The 25,549-nt window shown below is 41.5% G+C and overlaps 2 protein-coding genes across 3 annotated transcripts in view; both read left to right on the forward strand.

The window, feature by feature from the left end:
- The window catches only part of LOC118398285 (microcephalin), a 61,336-nt gene extending 42,675 nt beyond the window's left edge, over positions 1 to 18,661 (forward strand). Inside the window, exons 15-16 of the mRNA XM_035793478.2 lie at positions 17,466 to 17,703; positions 18,471 to 18,661. Of these exons, the coding sequence (XP_035649371.1) occupies positions 17,466 to 17,703; positions 18,471 to 18,535 (303 nt within the window). The 3' untranslated portion in view covers positions 18,536 to 18,661. The remainder of the gene's footprint in view (positions 1 to 17,465; positions 17,704 to 18,470) is intronic.
- A 2,229-nt stretch (positions 18,662 to 20,890) lies between these two features.
- The window catches only part of LOC118398299 (1-acyl-sn-glycerol-3-phosphate acyltransferase epsilon-like), a 61,097-nt gene continuing 56,438 nt past the window's right edge, over positions 20,891 to 25,549 (forward strand). Inside the window, exon 1 of one of the 2 annotated variants that reach the window (XM_035793502.2) lies at positions 20,891 to 21,876. In XM_035793502.2, coding sequence (XP_035649395.1) covers positions 21,658 to 21,876 — 219 coding nt within the window. In that variant the 5' untranslated portion in view covers positions 20,891 to 21,657. The remainder of the gene's footprint in view (positions 21,877 to 25,549) is intronic. The other variant, XM_035793510.2, reaches the window with a different exon arrangement.

The following is a 25,549-nucleotide window of genomic DNA, read 5'->3' on the forward strand; positions in this document are numbered from 1 at the left end:
ATTCCAATGATGTGACCTATATCAAACAGCTGATATCACACACGGAGGTGGAGGTGGTCTGTACAGGAAGTGAGTCCGCTTGGAGGATGTTTTGTCTTAAACCCCAGGGATGTTTCTCAATCATGATCATCTTCCTATTGCTCCACTGGCTTCATTCTTAATTTCCTTTAACACTGAAGCTGAACATATTTCACCTCTGAGTGAAACTGCTTGAGTCTCTCTTAGGTGTCCGCATGCATTCCATCTGAAACAGTACGGAACAGTTTGCATATATTACGCCAACGTTTTAGCCTTCATTCAGCAAGGTTTTTTTTTCAGATTTGTATTCTTTTAGATTTTTTTGTAAAGTGTTAGTCTTATTTTTAGTAAGTTGAAATAAAGGTATCCCAGAAATATTCCAAACGCACTAAAAGGTTATGTCTCCAATTGTGTGCGTAAATTTGGTTACATCCCTGTTCGTGACAGTTTCTCCTTTGCCAAAATAATCCATCCACAGGACATGTCGCATATCAAGAAGCTGCTTAAATAGGATGATCACTACACAGGTGCACCTTGTGCTGGGGACAATAAAAGGCCAATCTAAAATGTGCAGTTTTGTCACAACTTGACATCTGTGGCATTATGTTTTCAGGGAGCCTGCAATTAGTATGCTGACTGCAGGAATGTCCACCAGAGCTGTTGCCAGAGAATTTAATGTTAATTTCTCTACCATAAGCCTCCTCCAACATCGTTTTAGAGAATTTGGCTGTATGTCCAACCGGGGGGAAAAAAACATTCTGATTGGCTGGGCCTGGCTCCCCAGTGGGTGGGCCTTTCCCTCCTGGGGCCCACCCATGGCTGCGCCCCTGCCCAGTTATTTGAAATCCATAGATTAGGGCTTAATGAATTTATTTGAATTGACTGATTTTCCTTTTATGAATTGAAAAATTGTTGCATTTATATTTTTGTTTAGTATAGATGTAAAATTGCGCGACCTAAGCGCTCCTCTACAAAAAAATCTGAATTAATGACCGATATCTTGAGTTATCTATTAATTCAGACTTTTTAGGTAGTGTATACTGGCTATGGCATCTCAAAATTGACAAGCGGTACTATTGACACTTTTTTTTTTTTTTTTTTTTTTCAAGTGAAGGTCAAAGGAATGCGAGCGCACGAAAGTACCTAGCCAAACCGAAGAATGTGGAAGCCTTTTGAGTGACAGTTTTGTGATCAAAATGATCAACATAGCCAAAGGTCTTACATTATTCCAAAGGTTCTTTAGTCTCGTCTGCTTTTAGGTATATTCTGTCTATTTCTAAGCATCAGTTCCTATTACAATGCATTGACCATCATCATATAGGCCTACATACTAACCAACATACTCCGTTATTGATGTGATCCATGAATGCATTGCATTTGCCTTCTACTCACACTCTCTCTTTAGTCCCAGCACACACAAGAAGCTGAACTACAGGAAGTGAAGTAATGTAATAGAATGTGAAGGAAATGCGGCACGTTTTAGTCAGATGACCACAGAGGAAGGCTGTTCATTCCAGAAACACAGAACATGGAATGGTTCAGGTGTTCTGGTTGAATCGCTACACCATTAGATGTGTGGGCGTGGATGTTTGTCTGTCAGTCGTTTCATGTCGGGAGGAAGAGCATCAGGGGGAAGGAAGTGTCACACAATGACCTAGCCTCTCTTTTTTGCCGGAATTGACATTCAAAACCCAATCTGCTTCATGCCCCTTTGTGGATGCTACAAGGCTCTATAGACACAATAGGCTACATCTGGTGTATAGTGTAGAGCAGTGGTTCCCAAATGTTTTATTGTCCCATACCCCTTCAAACATTCAACCTCCAGCTGCGTACCCTCTCCAGCACCAGGGTCAGCGCACTCTCAAATGTTGTTTTTTTGCCATCATTGTAAGCCTGCCACACACACTGTACGATACATTTATTAAACATAAGAATCAGTGTGTTTCTTGTCACAACCTGGCTCGTGGGAAGTGACAAAGAGCTCTTATAGGACCAGGGCACAAATAATAATATAGTCAATAATTTCTCATTTTATTTAGCCATCTTACATATAACACTTTATTTGTTAATCGAAAATTGTGAATAATTCACCACAGGTTAATGAGAAGGGTGTGCTTGAAAGGATGTACATAACTCTGCAATGTTGGGTTGTATTGGAGAGTCTGTCTTAAATCATTTTCCACACACAGTCTGTGCCTGTATTTAGTTTTCATGCTAGTGAGGGCCGAGAATCCACTCTCACATATTTTTCAAGACAGGATACTCTGAGCGCAGCCCAATCCAGAAATCTGGCAGTGGCTTCTGATTTAAATACAATTTTCACAGAACCGCTTGTTGAAATTTTGATGAGGCTCTCTTGTTCAGATATTGGTAAGTGGACAGGAGGCAGGGCATGAAAGGTATAATGAATTCAGTTGTTTCTCATCCGTTTCGAGAAGGTACCTGCGTAATTGCGTACCAAACTCACTCAGGGGCTTCGCGATATCACATTTGACATTGTCCATAAACTTGAGTTTATTTGATGGAAAGATCTGTGTGTTGTCCTTGTTAATGCAGACACAGGAGAGCTCAAACTTCTTAAATCATAGCCTCAATTTTGTCCCACACATTGAATATAGTTGCGGAGAGTCCCTGTAATCCTAGATTCAGATCATTCAGGCAATTTAAAAAAGAAAAATTAAAAAATAAACCCTCATACAGACCAGTCGTGTGTGAAACTCGTCTTCATGCAGGCGGTCAGACAAGTGAAAATTATGCTCAGTAAAGAAAACTTTAAGCTCGTCTTTCAATTTAAAAAAAAATGTGTCAATACTTTGCCCCTTGATAACCAGCGCACTTCTGTATGTTGTAAAAGCGTTACATGGTCGCTGCCCATATCATTGCATAGTGGAGAAAATACAGTGCTGTGAAAAAGTATTTGCCCCCTTTCTGATTTCTTATTTTTTTGCACATTTGTCACAATTAAATGTTTCAGATGATCCAAATGTTTTAAATATTACACAAAGAAACTGCATTTTGTGTTTACTTGGGTTAAGTGATAATTGTTTTAAGGGAAAAAATATATCCAAACCTTCATGGCCCTATGTGATAAAGTAATTGCCCCCCTTGTTAAATCATGAATTTACTGTGGTTAATCACATTTTTTGGAAAGCTGAGTTCAATTTCACTAGCCACACCCAGGCCTGATTACTGCCAGACCTGTTGAATCAAGAAATCACTTAAATACAACCTGTCTGACAAAGTGAAGTAGGCCAAAAGATCTCAAAAAGCAAGACATCATGCCGCGATCCAAGGAAAGGAACAGATGAGAAACAAAGTAATTTACATCTATCAGTCTGGAAAAGGGTTACAAAGCCATTTCTAAAGTTTTGGGACTCCAGCGAACCACGGTGAGAGCCATTATCCACAAATGGAGAAAATTTGGAACAGTGGTGAACCTTCCCAGGAGTGGCCGGCCTACCAAAATTACCCCAAGAGCGCAGCGACGACTCATCCAAGAGGTCACAAAAGAACCCACAACAACATCTAAAGAACTGCAGGCCTCTCAACCATAAGAAAGAGACTGGGCAAAAATGGCATCCATGGCAGAGTTCCAAGGTGAAAACCACTGCTGACCAAAAAGAACATAAAGGCTCATCTCACTGTTGGCAAAAAAACATCTTGATTATCCCCAAGACTTTTGGGAAAATATTCTGTGGACTGACGAGACAAAAGTTGAACTGTTTGGAAGGCCTGCGTCCCGTTACATCTGGCATAAAAGTAACACAGCATTTCAGAAAAAGAACATCATACCAACAGTCAAATATGGTGGTGGTAGTGTGATGGTCTGGGGCTGCTTTGCAGCTTCAGGACCTAGATGACTTGCTGTGATTGATGGAACCATGAATTCTGCTCTCTACCAAAAAATCCTGAAGGAGAATGTCCGGCCATCAGTTCGTGACCTCAAGCTGAAGTGCACTTGGGTTCTGCAGCAGGACAATGATCCAAAACACACCAGCAAGTCCACCTCCTGAATGGCTTAAAAAAAGAAAATGGGGGGTTTGGAGTGGCCTAGTCAAAGTCCGGACTTGAATCCGATTGAGATGCTGTGGCGTGACCTTAAAAAGGTGGTTCATGCTTGAAAACCCTCCAATGTGTCTGAATTAAAACAATTCTGCAAAGAAGAATGGGCCAAAAAGTCCTCCACAGCGATGTGAAAGACTCATTGCCAGTTATTGCAAACGCTTGATTGCAGTTGTTGCTGCTGAGGGTGGCACAACCAGTTATGTTTAGGGGGCAATTACTTTGTCACATAGGGCCATGAAGGTTCGGGTAGCTTTTTTCCCTCAAATAAAATCACCACTTAACCCAAGTTAACACAAAATGCAGTTTATCTTTGTATAATATTTTAATTTGTTTGATCTGAAACATTTACGTAACGGACATATACCAGGAGCTGTCCCAGGCCGTCCGCCACGTCTGTTGACTCATCCAGCTGTAACGCATAGAATTCACTAGCTTGTATGCAAAGCAGTCATTTTTTCAAAACATCTCCTGCCATGTTACTGATGCATCGTGAAACAGTGTTGTTTGATGAAGAAATTGTCTGTGTAGTTCTTTTTTGCATTTTCCCAGCCATATCCGCTGCAGCAGGAATAATTAAGAACCTCCACAATAGTATGGTGCTTGCCTGTCCGAGCCACTCGGTAGCTCACCATATAAAGACGCTTCTAGCCCCTTCTTATTAATGGTATCCGTTGCTTTTATACATGTCTTACTACTCGAAAGTCATCTTAATTCTCACTCAACTCCTGTGGCTTATTTTTCAAATTGGCATGTTTTTGTTTCGAAATGTCCGCGCAAGAGTGAAGGTTTCATCGAGTGATGAGATAGTACTTTTGCAAATATAATGCACTGTAACTGAGGAAAGGCACTACTCCCAATCTAAGTGAACCCCAAATCAATGTCGTTCTCATCATATTTGCACCTTTTCGATGGTCTAATGTCCCTGTCTATTGTTCGGTGCTTTCCCGGGTAAGGGGGCAGCAGCTCTTCGGCTGCATCAGTTTCACAACTGTCAGTGTCCATGCTAGCTGGGCTAACAACAAGTGTAGAATTACTGATGCTAGCATTGGTTGTGCTCGTGGAAGCGGAACAGCTTGTGTCGTCAACAGGATGTTACTACCAGTAGAGCTGGTATGTGTCTCTATGGATGCGGGCATTTTTTTTAACCATTTATCAATTTTCGAGCAACCAGAAGGAGCAGCAGCTACGTTTGGCTACATACGGACCGTTAGTGGAATTCCCATGAGAGAGTAACAGTTAATGTGATTAGATGTTAATTATTTTACTAGGCTATCTGTATTTGACATTGTGTTGTTGCTTAGATGATTTAAATGTATTTTTGGCAGTGAAACGAGGCTACTCAGGTGAGAGTAAATGTATAGCCCCGTTGGAAAATATGAATGGACTGTTTGAAAATGTGAATAGAAATAAAACAATTTATTTTTCTTTTTTAAATGTGAATCACATTTATATTTGGCGTACTCCCGACAGCACTGCACGTACCCCAGTTTGGGAATACCTGGTATGGAGGATATGTTTTTGTTAATTCAATAGTAGTTTGTTCTTGGGACACATTTTAAGATCATTAAAGACCATTTATTTTCAAAGATGCAAAACTGCTCCACAATCGCCCGGTGTGGCAGCCCACTGCTCCAACCGCTCCCACCTGTATATGAATCTTTCGGAAGGGGTTGGGATAAAGCGAGTGGGATAAAGCGGAAGTCAAATTTTGGTTGGACCTAAGTGGCACTGAAATGCTCAAATCAACCTACATTGTTTTACATGTCAATGTTAGGTAACCTTGTTGAATGTGATGTTATGAAAATGTTTTGAGCATAATATTAAACGTTTTCAAGAGCCTAGCACAAGCTTAGAGATGTGGCCGCAGCCATATTGAAACAACGTTATGGGAATTGATAGTTTATAAAAAACAGAAATAACTTATTTACATAACTATTCAGACCCTTCGCTATGAGACTCGAAATTGGGTATTGTGTTTCCATTGATCATCCTTGATGCTTTTACAGATTGATTGGAGTCCATGTGGTAAATTCAATTGATTGGACATGATTTGGAAAGGCACACACCTGTCTATATAAGGTCCCACAGTTGACAATGCATGTCAGAGCATAAACCAAGCCATGGAGTCGAAGAAACTGTCCGTAGAGCCCAGAGACAGGATTGTGTCGAGGCACAGATCTGGGGAAGGGCATTGAAGGTCCCCAAGAACACCGTGGCCTCCATCATTCTTAAATGGAAGAAGTTTGGAACCACTAACACTCTTTCTAGAGCTGGCCTCCCAGCGAAACTGAGCAATCAGGAGAGAAGGACCTTGGTCAGGGAGGTGACCAAGAACCTGATGGTTACTGACAGTGCTTCATAGTTCCTCTGTGGAGATGGTTGTCCTTCTGGGAGATTTTCCCATCTCTGCAGCAATCTATCATTCAGGCCTTTTTATGGTAGAGTGGCCAGAAAGAAGACACTCTTCAGTAAAAGGCACATGACAGCCCGCTTGGATTTTGCCAAAATGCACCTAAAGGACTCAGACCATGAGAAACAAGATTCTTAGGTCTGATGTTTCCAAGACTGAACTATTTTGCCTGAATGAGAAGCATCACGTCCAGAGGAAACCTGGCACCATTCCAACAGTGAAGCATGGTGGTGGCAGCATCATGTTGTGGGATGTTTTTCAGCGGCAGGGATTGGGAAATAGTCTGGATCGAGACAAAGATGAATGGAGCAAAGTATAGAGATACTTGATGAAAACTTGCTTCAGAGCACTCTGACTGGGGTGATGGTTCACCTTCCAACAGGACAATGACCCTAAGCACACAGCCAAGACACCGCAGGAGTGGCTTCGGGACAAGTCTCTGTTCTTGAATTGATCAGCCAGAGCCCGGACTTGAACACGATCGAACATATCTGGAGAGACCTGAAAATGGCTATGCAGCGACGCTCCCCATCCAACCTGACAGAACTTGAAAGGATCTACAGAGAAAAATGGGAGAAACTCCCCACATACAGTTGTGCCAAGCTTGTAGCATCATACCCAAAAAGACTGAAGGCTGTAATCGCTGCCAAAGGAACGTCAATAAAGTACTGAGGAAAAGGTCTGAATACTCATGTAAATGTGATATTTTTTTTTATAGAAATTCGCAAAAATGTCTAAAAACCTGTTTGTTTTTTGCCATTATAGTGTATTGTGTGTAGATTGATCAGGTGGGGGGGGGAAAAATATTTTAATCAATTTTAGAATAAGGCTATAACGTAATGTGGAAAAAGTCAAGGGGTCTGAATACTTTCCGAATGCACTGTATATAATATATTTTTTGAAAAATGTGACATGGCCGGAGGCCCATGGGCCTATAGTTTTTTGTTTCCATTTTTTGCTAAATGTTTGTTATACTACTCATGAGCCATTGCCTGACCAGTGGGCAACGGCCAGCCCCCCTACCAAGATGGACCAGCCCGGTTTTCTGAGCTGATGTTACTCAACCTGACATTCAAAGTCAAGCGCGGCACCGGGAAAGATACCTGCTCTGACTCGTCATCAGTTAGTCTGCCAAGATCATTGATCGTAAAAAAAAAAGTGTGAATCGTGCCTATAAACGTAGGAGCACATTCTACGTTATCACCTCACTCAAAACTTCCTATTTTTGTGGCGGCTAAAACCATGATTTGGTCAACCGGTAAAGTGCATTATGATTTCTCTAATGAAAGTGTCTGCCCTGCCGCTGTGCTTGTTTCTCTGGGGTATCCTGCTGTGATGAGCGAACACTGTCCTCTCTGCCCCATGCGCTTCAGAGAGATGCATGCTGATCGTATAACATTTCAAAATGCAATTGGTGGAAAAAGTACTCAATTGTCATACTTGAGTAAAAGTAAAGATACCTTAATTAATAGAAAGTGAATCAAGTTCGTCACCCAATAAAATGCTAGAGGAAAAGTCGAAAATAATTTGGTTTTGAAAATACTTAAGTATCAAATGTAAATGGAATTGCTAAAATGTACTTAAGTATCAAAAGTAAAAGAATAAACCATTTCAAATTCTTATATTAAGCAAACCAGATGGCACCATTTAACTTTTTATTTTTAAATTGATGGATAGCCAGGGACACACTCCAACACTTACATAATTCACAAACAAAGCATTTGTTTGAGTCCACCAGATCAGAGGCAGGAGGGATTTTTTATTTATTTTTTTATTTCACCTTTATTTAATCAGGTTGTCTAGTTAAGAACAAGTTCTCATTTGCAACTGCGACCTGGCAAAGATAAAGCAAAGCAGTGTGACACAGACAACAACACAGAGTTACACATGGAATAAACAAGCAAACAATGACACAGTAGAAAAAAAGTCTATATACAGAATGTGCAAAAGGCATGAGGAGGTAGGCAATAAATAGGCCATAGGAGCGAATAATTACAATTTAGCAGATTAACACTGGAGTGATAAATAAGCATATGATGATATGCAAGTAGAGATACTGGTGTGCAAAAGAGCAGAAAAGTAAATAAAATAAAAACAGTATGGGGATGAGGTAGGTAGATTGGGTGGGCTATTTACAGATGGACTATGTACAGCTGCAGCGATCAGTTAGATTCTCAAATAGTTGATGTTTAAAGATGGTGAGGGAAATAAAAGTCTCCAACTCAATTCGTTCCAGTCACTGGCAGCATAGAACTGGAAGGAAAGGCGGCCAAATGAGGTGTTGGCTTTGGGGATGATCAGTGAGATATACCTGCTGGGACGTGTGCTACGGGGGGGGGTGTTGTTAGTGTGACCAGTGAGCTGAGATAAGGCTGAGCTTTACCTAGCATGGACTTGTAGATGACCTGGAGCCAGTGGGTCTGGCGACGAATATGTAGCGAGGGCCAGCCGACTAGAGCATACAGGTCGCAGTGGTGGGTGGTATAAGGTGCTTTAGTAACAAAACGGATGACACTGTGATAGACTGCACCCAGTTTGCTGAGTAGTGTTGGAAGCTATTTTGTAGAGGACATCGCCGAAGTCGAGGATCGGAAGGATAGTCAGTTTTACGAGGGTAAATTTGGCGGCATGAGTGTAGGAAGCTTTGTCGCGAAATAGAAAGCTGATTCTTCTAGATTTGATTTTTGTAGATGTTTAATATGAGTCTGGAAGGAGAGTTTACAGTCTAACCAGACACCTAGATAGTTATAGTTGTCCACATATTCTAGGTCAGAACCGTCCAGGGTGGTGATGCTACTCGGGCGGGCAGGTGGGGGCAGTGAACGGTTGAAAAGCATGCATTTGGTTTTACTAGCATTTTAAGAGCAGTTGGAGGCCACAGAAGGAGTGTTGTATGGCATTGATGCTCGTTTGGAGGTTAGTTAGCACAGTTTCCAAAGAAGGGCCAGAAGCATACAAAATGGTGTCGTCTGCATAGAGGTGGATCAGGGAATCGCCCACAGCAAGACAACATCATTGATGTATACAAAGAAAAGAGTCTGCCCGAGAATTTAACCCTGTGGCACCCCCATAGAAACTGCCAGAGGTCCGGACAACATGCCCTCCGATTTTGACACACTAAACTCTGTCTGCAAAGTAGTTGGTGAACCAGGCGAGGCATTCATTTAAAAAACCAAGGCTATTGAGTCTGCCGATAAGAATACGGTGATTGACAGAGTCGAAAGCCTTGGCCAGGTCGATGAAGACGGCTGCACAGTACTGTCTTTTATCGATGGCGGTTATGATATCGTTTAGTACCTTGAGCGTGGCTGAGGTGCACCCGTGACCGGCTCGGAAGCCGGATTGTGCAGCGGAAAAGGTACCGTGGGATTCGAAATGGTCAGTGATCTGTTTATTAACTTGGCTTTCGAAGACTTTAGATAGGCAGTGCAGGATGGATATAGGTCTGTAACAGTTTGGGTCTAGGGTGTCACCCCCTTTGAAGAGGGGGATGACTACGGCAGCTTTCCAATATTTAGGGGTCTCGGATGATACGAAAGAGAGGTTGAACAGGCTGGTAATAGGGGTTGCAACAATGGCGGCGGATAGTTTTAGAAAGAGAGGGTCCAGATTGTCTAGCCCAGCTGATTTTACGGGTCCAGGTTTTGCAGCTTTTTTAGAACATCTGCGATCTGGATTTCGGTGAAGGAGAAGCTGGGGGAGGCGGGGCTGTTGGCCGGGGTTGGAGTAGCCAGGAGGAAGGCATGGCCAGCCGTTGAGAAATGCTTCTTGAAATTTTCGATTATCATGGATTTATCAGTGGTGACCGTGTTACCTAGCCTCAGTGCAGTGGACAGCTGGGAGTAGGTGCTCTTGTTCTCCATGGACTTTAGTGTCCCAAAACCTTTTGGTGTTAGAGCTACAGGATTAAAATTTCTGCTTGAAGACGCAAGCCTTTGACTGTGTGTATTGGTTCCTGACTTCCCTTAACTGTTGCATATCGTGGGGACTATTCGATGCTAATTGCAGTCTGCCACAGGATGTTTTTGTGCTGGTCAAGGGCAGTCAGGTCTGGAGTGAACCAAGAGCAATATCTGTTCTTCGTTCTGCATTTTTTGAACGGGGCATGCTTATCTAAGATGGTGAGGAAGTTACTTTTAAAGAATGACCAGGCATCCTCAACTGACGGGATGAGGTCAATATCCTTCCAGGATACCTGGGCCAGGTCGATTAGAAAGGCCTGCTCGCAGAAGTGTTTTTGGGAGCGTTTGACAGTGATGAGGGGTGGTCGTTTGACCGCGGGCCCAAAGTGGATACAGGCAATCAGGCAGTGATCGCCGAGATCCTGATTGAAAACAGCAGAGGTGTATTTGGAGGGCAAGTCAGGATAATGTCTATGAGGGTGCCCATGTTGACAGATTTAGGGTTGTACCTGGTGGGTTCCTTGATGATTTGTGTGAGATTGAGGGCATCTTGATTAGATTGTAGGACTGCCGGGGTGTTAAGCATATCCAGTTTAGGTCGCCTAACAGAACGAACTCTGAAGCAAGATGGGGGGGCAATCAATTCACAAATGGTGTCCAGGGCACAGCTGGGAGCGGAGGGGGGTGATAGCAGACGGCAACAGTGAGAGACTTATTTCTGGAGAGACATTTTTTAAATTAGAAGTTCAAACGGTTTAGGTATAGACCTGGAAAGTATGACAGAACTTTGCAGGCTAACTCCTCCCCCTTTGGCAGTTCTATCTTGATGGAAAATGTTGTAGCTGGGTATGGAAATCTCAGAATTGTTGGTTGCCTTCCTAATCCAGGATTCAGACACGGCAAGGACACCAGGGTTGGCAGAGTGTGCTAAAGCCGTGAATAAAACAAACTTAGGGAGGAGGCTTCTGATGTTGACATGCATGAAACCAAGGTTTTTATTGATCACAGAAGTCAACAAATGAGGGTGCCTGGGGACACGCAGGGCCTGGGTTTACCTCCACATCACCCGAGGAACAGAGGAGGAGTAGGATGAGGGTACGGCTCAAGGCGATCAAAACTGGTCGCCTAGAGGACAAAGAATAAAAGGAGCAGGTTTCTGGGCGTGGTAGATTAGATTCAGGGCATAATGTGCAGACTGGTATGGTGGGGTGCGGGCACAGCGGAGGTAAGCCCATGCACTGAGTGATGATAAGAGAGGTTGTATCTCTGGATAAGCTGGTTATAATGGGTGAGGTTACCGCATGTGTGAGAGGTGGGACAAAGGAGGTATCAGAGGTATAATGAGTGAAATTCGGGGCTCCATTGTAAACTAAAACAATGATAACTAACCTAAACAGCAGTATGCAAGGCATTTTGACATATGAGAGAGACATACAGCGAGGCATAAAGTAATCACAGGTGTTGATTTCGAGAGCTAGCTAAGACATCAACGGGTGAGACAACAACAGCTAATCAGCTAAAACAACAGGTAAAAATGACGATGAATGGGCAGAGAGGGTCGGCTAACTACACACAGCCTGAGTTTGCGGCTGGGGCCGACAGATAAAATAAATACAAAATTAACTGAATAGAGTACCGTGATTAATGGACAGTCCAGCGGGCATCAGCTATGTAGCCAAGTGATCATAGGGTCCAGGGGGCAACAATACAGGGAAGCCGCGGAGTAGTCGTTACTACGCTATGGCGTTTAAAGTTAGTAGCCGTGACAGTAGAAGCGTCTGCTCCGACGGAAGCCGGTTGAAGGCACAGCGGATGGAGAATTCGTCGGCAGACCTGTCATGGTGGGGCGCCGTGTCGACTAAGGATCCAAGCCAGATGGCGAAAGAGGTGTAGTAATTTAGTTTTCTATCTGGGAGATGCGCCTGGCTCACGGCTAACTGGTGCTAGCTTCGGAGCAGGGGCGTTAGCCACTATAGCCACTCTGTAGCAGCGGTGATCCGGTGCCAAGGTCCTGAACTTACGGCAAGGATCCGGTGGAGTAGGGGATTCTAGCCGTGTTTGGGTGGAGTCCGGGTGAACAACTGAGTAGGCCGGGAGGTGGGCCTCAGGGATAGCTTCGGTACTGGGTAACTCAGTGGGTGCTAGCTAGCTGTGAAGATCAGAAGTAGTGGTCCAGGGATTATGACAGGAATACGGCATTGTAGTGGAGAGACAGTCTGTTACTGGTAGGCTGGCGAGTATTATCCAAGCTAAAAAAAAAGGGCTGGTACCTGTGCAGAAGTTAAAGGCCGCTAGCAGTGGCTAACAATGACTAAATAGCTTGAGGCTAATTAGCTGGTTATCGTCTGATGGCTAGGTGGTTCTTGCTATAAGGTCTAGAAATTAAAAATAATAGCGGTTCCGTATCACATTGGGTGAGGCAGGTTACCGGAAGGTATACTTGAACTAAAATGGAGAAGAGATTGAAAATAAAATTGAAATGTATACAAAAAAGATGAAAATATACAAAAGTACACGAGAGGACAAACAAAACACGTCTGCACTGCTACGCCATCTTGGAGACAAATCATGACCAGGGTTGTTCTCTTAAGTGTATGAGTTCGACCATTTTCCTGTCAAAATGTAACAAGTAATTTTGGGTGTCAGGGAAATGTATGGATTGAAAAAGTACATTTTCTTTTAAATACAGATACCCCAAAAAACAACTTAAGTAGTACTTTAAAGTATTTTTACTTAAGTACTTACACCACTCGAAAAACTTGGATCCCACCAAATCATGCATTGGTGCCACCGAAATGTTAGGCTGGAATCCTGTAGTAATTAACTGTTAATTCAGAGAACGCATATGACCAGCACTAATTTGCAATATAGCCTAATGGCTTGTTTACAGTCTGTCTTTTGATATGTCTATAGACAATTGTCGTAGCGATATCATGAACGTTCTATTGTCGTCTGACATTAAACTTGTCGTTATGAAAAAGTACACAAAACGGCAGCCTCAGCGGCCTGGTGCTCCAAAAAGCATATTTTCCTCTATTTTAACAATAATCTCTTTCAAATGAATTCAGTAAATGTCAGCCTAGCAAGCCAAGCAACTAAAAGCAATTTTCTAAAAAATGCTTTTTGTCCGTTGCTAGCTAGTTAGCTAGCTGGCTAGCCAGTTCAAATAATAAAATGCCAGGGCTGACTTCTTGACCCAGTCCAAATCAGTGTTCCCTGATTTAAAGACACTGTTTTCACTGATAATCCTCATGTCTTAAATATGAATCCACCACTAGTATCGTGCCCCATGAAGTGAACAATGTACTTTCAATGCTCAGTTCACTCTCCATCTGAACCATTTGACAACCCCTTGATAAAATAGGGATTAAAAGGCTGCTGCTATGTACAGAGGAGGACCAAAATGCTTTACATTTGAGTGTTTTCTGACACTCATTCAAAAAGGAGCAGATTGTCTCTTTCAGCCTTGCAACCGACCCATGCTGGACACCAGGGTTGCAAAATCCAGTAATTTTCCCCCATATTCCCAGGTTTTCTAGAAAGGATTCTGGGTTTTGTGCTTATTCCTGTATGATTCAAGGAAAATACCAGGATATTTGGGGAAAGTTACTGAAATGTTGCAACCCTACTGGACACGGAGCAGCACTCCAAACTTCCCCTGCAGTTTAGAGCACCACTCAGTAGTCTTAAGAGCACAATGCCAGTGAAGACTGCATGTATGTTCTCATTCATTGCTTCCAGGCAAGGAGAATAGACAGCCTGGACCGCAATCCAAAGAATCAAACCAGGTGCGGAGAATGGCATTGTATTGCATCTTTGATGTATTACTACAAGCTATGAGCTGTGTCAGCCAATGTCATAGGACTTTTGTTATCGCTTAGATTCTCAGCGCATTAAGACTTACTTCCCATCGTCCACTCTTAGAGGCTGTGGATAAAGGGGTATTACTCACACAGAGATGTGGATTGGAGTCCGAGGTAACCAACATGTATCCTCAAAGGGAAAAGTAATTGTCTACCTGGTCTGAGTGGTGGATCACCTTTAGATTAAGCTTAGTATAAGGTACAATGCTCTACCCCTTGTCCAATTCCAAAATGTGCACCGTCATGAACCTAAGACATTAAATTCATTGCCAAAATTACACAATGGAAAGCAGTAAACAAAATGAGTGGAATGAGTTCTTTCCATGTGGTTAGCTTTTTTTTCTCATTTGTATTTTCAATCATTACAAGTAAATAAGCATGGGCCCAGATTACAAAAACGACATGTAATCATTCATCATGACTCCTGTTATAACATATATACACTACCGGTCAAAGGTTTTAGAACACCTACTCATTCAAGGGTTTTTCTTTTTACTATGTTCTACATTGTAGAATGATAGTGAAGACATCAAAACTATGAAATAACACATATGGAATCATATAATAACCAAAAAAGTGTTGAACAAATCAAAACATATTTTATATTTGAGATTCTTTAAATTACCCACCCTTTTCCTTGACAGCTTTGCACACTCCTGGCATTTCTCTCAACCAGCTTCACCTGGAATGCTTTTCCAACCGTCTTAAAGGAGTTCCCACATATGCTGAGCACTTGTTGGCTGCTTTTCCTTCACTCTGCGATCCGTCTCATCCCAAACCATCTCAATTTGATTGATGTTGGGGGATTGTGGAGGCCAGGTAATGCAGTACTCCATCACTCTCCTTCTTGGTAAAATAGCCCTTACATAGCCTGGAGGTGTGTTTTGGGTCATTGTCCTGTTGAAAAACAAATGATAGTCCCACTAAGCCCAAACCAGATGGGATGGCGTATCGCTGCAGAATGCTGTGGTAGCCATGCTGGTTAAGTGTGCCTTGAATTCTAAATAAATCACTAACAGTGTCACCAGCAAAGCACCCCCAAACCATAACACCAAATCGTCCATGCTTTACTGTGGGAAATACATATGCGGAGATCATCCGTTCACCCACAACGCATCTCACAAAGGCACGGCGGTTGGAACCAAAAATCTCAAATTTAGACTCCAGACCAAAGGACAAATTTCCACCGGTCTAATGTCCATTGCTTGGGCCAAGAAACAGAGTCAAGTATCTTCTTATTATTGGTGTCCTTTAGTAGTGGTTTATTTGCAGCAATTCGACCAGGATGGCCTGATTCACACAGTCGCCTCTGAACAGTTGATGTTGAGATGTGTCTGTTACTTGAACGCTGTGAAGAATTTATTTGGGTTGCAATGTCTGATGCTGGTAACTGTAATGAACTTATCCTCTGCAGTAGAGGTAACTCTGGGTCTTCCATTCCTGTGGCGGTCCTCATGAGAGCCAGTTTCATCAAAATGCTTGATGGTTTTTGCGACTTCAAGTTTTTGCACTTGAAGAATCGTTCAGTTCTTGACATTTTTGAAATAGAGCTATCTTCTGTATACCCTCCACCTTGTCACAACACAACAGATTTGCTCAAAGATGTTAAGAAGGAAAGAAATTCCACAAATTAACTTTTAACAAGGCACACCTGTTAATTGCAATGCATTCCAGGTGACTACCTCATGAAGCTGGTTGAGAGAATGCCAAGAGTGTGCAAAGCTGTCATCAAGGCGGGTGTCTACTTTGAAGAATCTCAATTTGGATTTGTTGAACACTTTTTTATGGTTACTACATGATTCCATGTGTGTTATTTTAATTAGTTGTGACATCTTCACTATAATTCTACAATGTAGAAAATAGTACAAATTTAAGAAAAACCCTTGAATGAGTAAATGTTCTAAAAGTGTATGTTATACTGCTAAGGGTTGTTATGGTTCACTCTGGCAGACACATTTATTTATAATTCGAACCTCAAATCCCTTTCATATTGTGTTGTATTTCGCACATATTGTATTTCAATTCAGCACTTGTCAAGATACCAAGTTAGTAGGTTGTTCTTCAAGTGGGGAAATGGTAGATGGGGTGTGATTTGGAGTATGATTCGGTTAAGCTTTTTGGAGGGCATTTGATTGTACAGACAATGACAACAGCAACTGTATGAAATGTGGCTAAAATATAAACTTAACATGCAACAATTTCAAAGATTTTACTGAGTTACAGTTCATATAAGGAAATCAGTCAATTGAAATGAATTCATTAGGCATTAATCTATGGATTTCACATGAATGGGAATACAGATATGCAACTGTTGGTTACAGATACTTTTGAAAATATGGGCCTCACCATTGGCCACAGGTTCTCGTCACGGTATCTCTGTGCATTCAAATTTCTATCGATAAAATGCCATTGTGTTTGTTGTCCGTAACTTATGAATGCCCACACCATAACCCCACTGCCACCATGGGGCACTCTGTTCACAACGTTGAAATCAGCAAACCGCTCACCCACGCAATGCCATACACCTGGACTGTGGTTGTGAAGCTGGTTGGACATAATGCTGAATTCTCTAAAACAATGTTGGAGGCAGCTAATAGTAGAGAAATTAATATTAAATTATCTGGCAAAGCTCTGGTGGATATTCCTGCAGTCACCATGCCAATTGCACGCTCCGTCAACTTGAGACATTTGTGGCATTGTGTTGTGACAAAACTGCACATTTCAGTGGCATTTTATTGTCCCCAGCACAACGTGGTATATAATAATCATATTGTTTCATCAAATTATTGATATGCCACACCAGTCAGGTGGATGGATTATCTTGGAAAAGGGGAAATGCTCACTAAAAGGGATGTAATCAAATTTGTGCACAAAAGTTGAGAGAAACATGATTTTTGTGGGTATGGAAAATGTCTGATCTTTTATTTCAGCTCATGAAACTTGGGACCAAAACTTTACGTGTTGTGTTTATATTTTTGTTCAATGTATTTACAAATTCAAGGTGTTTTTCTGCCCTCTCCTTGTGAAAAGAGAACACTGCAACACACTTGAGTTGTGACAAATAATGGTCAGGCAAATGCACAATACATATACAAAATTTACATTTCTGATTAACTACTCATTTAGCTATATTAAGATGAGCTCTTTTATAACACCGCCGCAAACGACTCCATCACATCTAAGACCCTATCATGTCTCTCCTCCCAGATCTGCCGTCTACAGCAGCACCTGTCTGCAGGGGAGCACCAGCAGGACCTCTTCTTGGGTCAGCCTGCAATGTTTGTCTCCCGAAACACCCAGCCCCCCACCCACAGCCTGGTGGAGCTCATCCAGCTGTGTGGGGGCACAGTCTGCAAAACGGTCCGGCAGACAGGCCTCTGCATAGGGGAGTATAACGGCAAGAGACCAGAAGGGAGCAGGATTCTCTCCGAGCAGTGGGTGCTGGGTAAGATGTCAGCCCAGTGTTAATTCATGTGTAGCCCTTTTACTCTCCATCCCATATACAGGTTGAAAATGTAGATTACATCACTGATAAGCACTTACATTGGAACACAGTGGCTGTACAGAGCAGGCTCTGGGTCACCGCTTTACTGCGATGTATGGGATTCAAGTTCTAAGCCGGAGCATCACCCGCAACAAGATGCCCCCATCCTTCCCGCAAATTGGGTTACATTTGCACATTGTAGTGTTGTCTCAGTAAGGGGAGTGCTGTAAATCAAGAGCACTCGATGTGTTCAGAAAGATGAGAAGTCGAAATGTATAAATACGTCTTTGTCACACAAGCAAACCACACACTCATGAATCCAAATGTGAAGGTGGGGTGCATGGCTGCATTCCAGACAAAAAACTGCTCATTCAGTTCCTCAATGGAACAGCTAGGAGAGCTCCAGAAAACATCTAATAATAGTTGAAGGCTCTTTCCTTGTTATAAAAGTGCATTGGAATTACTTAGGACCTGTGCACACTTTGAATAGCTGTATAGCCACTTGGAGACACCTCTCACTCAAACCCTTGACATTTTCAGTTTATCATGTTGCACCTACCCCAAATGTTCATGAATATTTGTATTATGGTACTAAATGTTGTGATTTGTTTTTTGATTGTGTGGTGTTACATTTGGCTTCAGCTTAGAATATTTATGTAAATTGAAGTTTTTACCCTCTGTCATTGTTTCTTTAACAATGGTATTCATTGACTTCCTTTTTCCTCTAGATTGTATCACACATCTCAAGCAACTTCCATATGAGAAGTATGACTTGGAATGGAAGTCCCGGTAATATGAAGTTGGACTCAAACATGGAGAACACACATGGAAATCGTTCTGGCTATTTTTCTCCCTTGAATGTGAATTGACTTTCTACTGTTATTGCGTTCTATTTAATAAAACTTTTACCTTGTCAGAATGTTCTCATCGCAGCATAACTTTGCAGGTTTTTATTTGATATAGACTGAAGTATAAGGACATCTCTATTTGTGATTATTTGTCACAAAACTAGTCATGTCAGTCCATCCACTCATCACAGTTCCAATTCAAAGATGAGTCTATTATCAAAGCAGTGCTTTAATGTCAGGAGTTTACTATGCATCAAAGATAGCTGGTTATACGACACAAACTGATCTGGGACCAGGCTAGTGCTCATACAGTGTCTATTTAACAATTCACTTAGTAATTTACTGTCAAGTTATACTGGATAGCACGGGTCACACACTTGTCAGGTTTCATCAGACTCACACTACTATCTAAATAACTTTAAAACTCAGCCTTAGTTTTTGGCAGATCTTGCTTTACTGTTGCTGGCATCTGGCACTGACACCAGGGTTAGTTCAATGCCGGGTCCTTGGGGCAACCTTACCCTAACCTTAAAGACCCAGTGCAGCCAAAAAATGTGATTCCCTGTTTATTTTATTTCCACAGTGAGGTTAGAATAATATTGTGAAAATTATAATGCCATTTTAGTGTAAGAGTTGTTTGAAAAGACAGCCTGAAATGTCAGCCTGTTTTGGTGGGTTTAGTTTTTGCCTGCCTGGGGAATTAGTTACAAATAAGTTACAAACCTCTCAGCCAATAACATAATTTTTCATTTTCTCCTCCCCACTCAGACCCCTCCCAGACATCTTGCAAAATGATTGCTAAGAAGCTATTTTATTTACCATGTTTAATTTAAAACAATCACAGTAAGGTACTTAATTGTTACCCAGAAATTATTTGAAATTGAGATTTAAAAAAAAAAGTGCATTGGAACCTTTTATAATGTTTTAAATGTCAACTTAAATGGGGGTGATGTCAGATGGGATGTCTCAAGTATCCCGTTTAGACTTTTCCCTGACACCAGCACATTAGCAACTGTCATCCACTCTTACCAACCACCAATCTCAGAACTCTTCTTTAAACCAATCAGCGTGCACAATGTTGGCAAGTGGCTTACGCCTCCAGCCTCCATCACACCAACAGTGTCATTGCATTTTGGCACACCAGAAGTACATTAATGTCCAATGGAATGCTCAGTTTACCTTGCAGCATTGCATTGCAGAGGCAGCTGCAGTGCGTTCTGTGTGGTGCATATGTTGGATGTTATCGAAGTATGCATCAAATTGAATAATTTGTCAGCTTGACAGAAAAGGTAGCAGAAGGTGAATGTTGGACTTATGTTGCAAAAGCTCTGTAGGTGTGATCGATGCGTAGGGTTTAGGGTCATTGTCTTCGGTCAGATAGCATGACCTCAGTCTACACTGATTCCGCATTTATGTGGTAGTTGGAACTAGGAAACTGACATTTCCAACTTGCCAAATGGTTGTAGTTATACAGATGCCACTGCCACCTTCAATCAGTTAGCAAGTCGGACATTTCTGAGTTTCCTCGTTTCGAGTAGTGCATGATGATGATGAGGGACAAGCGTAGCATAGGAGTGACGCCATCTGACATGACACTAGAGGTGCGTTCAGTTTGCTACTTTGCGGAACGGGTTTGTACTGTATGACAAGTTTCCCCAAAACGTTCTTGTACTTTCTTGAATAGACTTTCAACTTGATCACACCTACAGCATCATTGCGCAAATTGGTACGCAACAGCAAGCTGGCTACAGCATACAATTTGATAAATACAAGGTAAGTTCCACACAGAATGCACTGCACCTGCCTCTGCAACTCAATGCTGGAAGGCAAACACCTTGATCACACCTACAGTGTCTGCGCAAAATAGTATGCAGCATCACCTGGATATGCCTGCAACAGAAGTTCAACATTCACGTTCTGCTACCATTTATATGCATAGTTTGATGCAAAAATATATATAAATCCAACATATGCATCACAGAACATACTGCAACTGCCTCTGCAACACAATGCTGCAGGGCAAACTCAGCATTCCATTGGAAATGAATGTACTAGTGTACAAAAATGCAATGATGCTGTCGGTGTGATCATGTGTAGTACTTCTGGTGTACCAAAACCCTGTCAGTGTAAACAAGACATTTGAAGTACGTTTGCTCCCGTTTGGTGGGTGTGGCTTCAAGCAATGAAATACGTATTTAAAGGGAAGTAGCGATGCTGGCAGCGTCCTTACAACCCTTCTGGTGTTTCAACTGGATGTTCTCTACTGCAGCGTGCACCCAGGTACTGGTGAAGTTTAGGGTATAGTAGCCCCAAGGATCCCAGATATCATGAATCATTATTCAACATGGATATAATTTCAATACCCAGTGCTATGCGGGATCATTAGGATGTCCCGACCTTAACCCCTACTTTATTCATTTAAAATTGAATTTAAAATGTTAATGTTTAAAATGTTAACTTCGGAGTAGAGACGTCCCAATGATACCGGATAGCACGGACCAATCGCAATTGCTTCTTCCCTCCTCCTCAAACCACATTGGATAAGAGAGCCAGAAGTCCTGCCCCTCCGACCTACTCCTCCAATGGGTTTTGAGGAGGCGAGGAGAATGTAATTGAGATTTCCCCATTGAGTCCATGAGCAGGCTTGTGTGTGACTTTGGTAGAGGTAGTTTTTGAACTAAAACTTCACTGTTGACCGAGGAGAATGTAAATTCTAAGCATGTAGTAATGATTTACCACTGCTGTTTTAACCGTGGTTTTGTACGAAACCATTCGTTTGGTTCATGTGCCGGTTGAACAGTGTTTAGCGGAAAAGTAAGTCAGCTTCGCTAGCTAGGTAAAGTTAGCTGGTTATCGGAGATTCGATGTCGTTTGCTGGTTGTTACATTGAGCTGTTGCGATATTCATAACGTTGACATGTGGTGTTACTATGTGGCCGTTGTATAAGCTATATTTGCAACTTCTCATCCTAGCTTACTTTCATCCGGAAATAGTCAACCGAGAAGTGAACGTGCATATCTTATAGTTATAGCTAGTTGAACTAGCTAGAAGTGTGCAGTAGTACAGAATGCTGCTCTCCCTGGTTGTGCACACATACTCGTTGCGGTACTGGTTTCCTGCAGTGGTAATGCTAGGCACAGCTCCGGTTTATGTGCTGTCATGGGGTGCATGTCGTGTGCTTACCGCTGTCCTCCCATCAAGACTATACCGCAGGATGGACGACCACCTCTATAACATATACCAGAGCCTCGTCCTATTTTTCTTCGAAAACTATACCGGGGTGGAGGTGAGTATACGTGCATTTCATTTTAAACACTCACATTAAACTGTTAGGTCCTAAATGGAATTGCATGCAACCTGTATTGCCTCCTGGCTTGCTATACGATAGCTGATTGCACGTGGGGAATCCTCACTGCAGTCAACCTAACCTGAAAATGATCGGTTAAGCCATACGAGCTGTAGAATTTAAGTGCGCGCATACACTGCACATTATGGTATCACGCGGAATATGCTTGAAAGGAGAAAATCTCCGATCAATGAACCTCTTCTGAACATATTTAGTGTTGCCAGTGAATTGTATGATGACGTGATGTTTACACCCAGTTACTTGATTCAAAAAAGTGAGGTGAATTTGTATCGACTTTATTCCCCGAGGTAAAAAAGTTTCACGTTAATCGCGCTTTCAAACCACTTGAGCCACAGACTCCAAATAAGTGTCATGATGTTGGAAAAGTTGCGCCCACATTGCACAGGTCTTATTTTCACGATGTAGACATTAATTTGCTTTCCAAAGCTAATAAGCATGTGGAAATGTGAGCAGCGTTTTGTATTCCTAGTTGAATTAGTTACGGAGCGTGAACAAAGTACAAACTTTTTTACCTTCAAATTTCAATAGCTCCTTGGTCATGTGAAATACTTACTTCAAACAAGGTTCAGAATGTCCACTTACTGCTCTTCTATATTGCACACCCTTTAGTTTGTCAATTTATCTCAAGATTTTACATGAATTTTTCAAAGTGTAAAGTTTCAATAGCTCCTAGGTCATGTGACTTCATACAAGGTTCAGAATGTCCACTGAGTGGGCCTACATATTGCACACCCTTTAGTTTATCAATTTTTATCTCACATGGTTTTACATGAATTTTTCAAAATGTAGAATTTCAATAGCTCCTTGGTCATGTGACCTAATGTCCGCTGACTACCCTTCTATATTGCACACTCTTGTTTGTGTTCTGTAAAATCACGCGGTGTAACGTACATTTTTCATAGTTTAAAATTTGCATTCGCTCCTTGGTCATGTCAATTACACACCTAAGAAGCATGCAGTGGATATACACCCGTATTGCAAAACATCTAGTCATGCATCTTCTATATTGTTGTACATTATTATTAGTTTGACAATTAGGGGGTTCAGTCAGTGTTGTGTTTACCCTTTAATATTTATCTACAATACTTGGTTGTTCTAAGTACCCAGTTTTTTTGTGTTTTTTTTTTCACAGTATTTAACTTCTTGCGTCGAGCCATCCCGGATCCGGTATCGTGACTACAGCCTCAAGCTCATTACCATAACGCAACGTTAACTATTCATGAAAATCGCAAATGAAATGAAATTAATCTATTTGCTCTCAAGCTTAGCCTTTTGTTAACAACACTGTCATCTCAGATTTTGAAAATATGCTTCTCAACCACTGCAAAACAAGCATTTGTGTAACAGTATTGATGGCTAACATAGCATTTAGCGTAGCATTTAGCGTTAGCATTCAGCATGCAACATTTTTCACAAAAACCATAAAAGCATTCAAATAAAATCATTTACCTTTGATGAACTTCAGATGTTTTCAATGAGGAGACTCTCAGATAGCAAATGTTCAGTTTTCCCTGAAAGATTATTTGTTTAGGACAAATCGCTCCGTTTTCTGCGTCACGTTTAGCTACGAAAAAAAACCTGTATCCAGGATTGTGTAAATCTATCAGCAAGCTCATTAGCATAACACAACGTTAACTATTCATGAAAATCGCAAATGAAATGAAATTAATCTATTTGCTCTCAAGCTTAGCGTTTTGTTAACAACACTGTCATCTCAGATTTTCAAAATATGCTTCTCAACCATTGCAAAACAAGCATTTGTGTAACAGTATTGATGGCTAACGTACCATTTAGCATTAGCATTCAGCATGCAACATATTCCACAAAAACCATAAGCATTCAAATAAAATAATTTACCTTTGAACTTCAGATGTTTTCAATGAGGAGACTCTGTTAGATAGCAAATGTTCAGTCTTTACAAAAAATATTATTTGTCGACTAATCGCTCCGTTTTGTTCATTGCGTTTGGGTAAGGGGGAAAAAAAGTCATTAAAACGTGAACTTTTTTCCAAATTAACTCCATAATATCGACAGAAACATGGCAAACGATGTTTAGAATCAATCCTCTAGGTGTTTTTCACATATCTATCGACGATAAAATCCATCGTGGCAGTTTACTTTCAAGTCTGAAGAAATGGAACGCGCATGGACCTACAAATTACGCACACAGGACACCGGGCGGGACACCAGGTAAATGTAGTCTCTTATGGTCAATCTTCCAATGATATGCCTACAAACACACAGAAAGCGCAGGCTCATTCCTGGCGCATTCACAGCCATATAAGGAGACATTGGAACACAGCGCCTTCAGAATCCGGGGCATTTCCTGTATGAAACTTCATCTTGGTTTCGCCTGTTGCATTAGTTCTGGGGCACGCACAGATAATATCTTTGCAGTTTTGGAGATGTCAGAGTTGTCTTTCCAAGGCTGTCAATTCCATGCATAGTCGAGAATCTTTTCGTGACAAAATATTGAGCTTAAAACGGGCATGTCTTTTTATCCAATAATGACACAGCGCCCCCATAGGTTCAACAGGTTAAGTGGTACACGATAGGAGAGAGACAGATAATATCTCCTTTCGTCGTTAATATCAACCATAAAGGAAAAGGGCAAAGTACGAGAGTCATGCTATTAATTGTCCAAAGCAGGGATGGAGAGTGAGCTAGTGAGGTAGGCTGCAGTGGGTTTGCTGGTCAAGACATATACTGAACATGTAGCTGCAGTAATTGTGGCCAGTAAATCAATGAATAAAAATATAATATTGACAAATTAAACAAATTGTAGACCTTTAATCTTTTCCAGCATGTCAACAGACACTTAACACTGAAATGTTTCATACTTAATTGAAGTTAACTTTCTCTTTATCCCTGGTTGATGTACATTTCAGAGCCTCTTCAGTGTGGATGGGGTATAGCATACATTTTCAACAACAGACTGCACTTCCAGTTTGTTCTTTACTCTGTTGAACTCTTGTCTTCATTCCTAGGCACAGCACATGGAGCCTCAGTTGGCATGCAAAACATTCAATCAAAACAAAACACGTTATAAATAATATCAAATATTAGCCATAAATTTTCTCACATGCCGTCACTATTGTCAAAGATTATAAACATGTTAAATGAAGTTACTAACCCAGTCAGTCTTTGGGCCACATCCAGGTTCTTTATCAGTGGCACACATGAAGCAGTTGTTGGCTTTGTTGAACTCTAGACATGAACTGAACATATGCAACTACATATACATATACATATACAACTACATACGTCCCATGCAACTACATAAAAATAAAGAATTTACTTTGAATTAAATGTAATTTACATACCAGACATTTTTTGTATATCCTCAGCCATTTCTTTTCGCAGTTGCTCCATGTGTTTTTGAAGGTTCCATATCAATTTGGGTGGGGATGTTGGAAGTTCTGTGCAACTTCCTTGGCCATTTACACCAAAAAAATACATTTTTACCTAATTGTCACATAACAGCTAACCATTCATTATTGGAAATATAACTATCAAACCTGCATTTCAAAGACCCCACAGCTGAAGGTGTCCTGCTGCATGGTGGAGTTATTTCCCTTCCTTTACACTTTTT

The sequence above is a fragment of the Oncorhynchus keta genome, chromosome 2 (genome assembly GCF_023373465.1).
Source record: "Oncorhynchus keta strain PuntledgeMale-10-30-2019 chromosome 2, Oket_V2, whole genome shotgun sequence".
In the NCBI taxonomy this organism is placed as follows: Eukaryota; Metazoa; Chordata; class Actinopteri; order Salmoniformes; family Salmonidae; genus Oncorhynchus; species Oncorhynchus keta.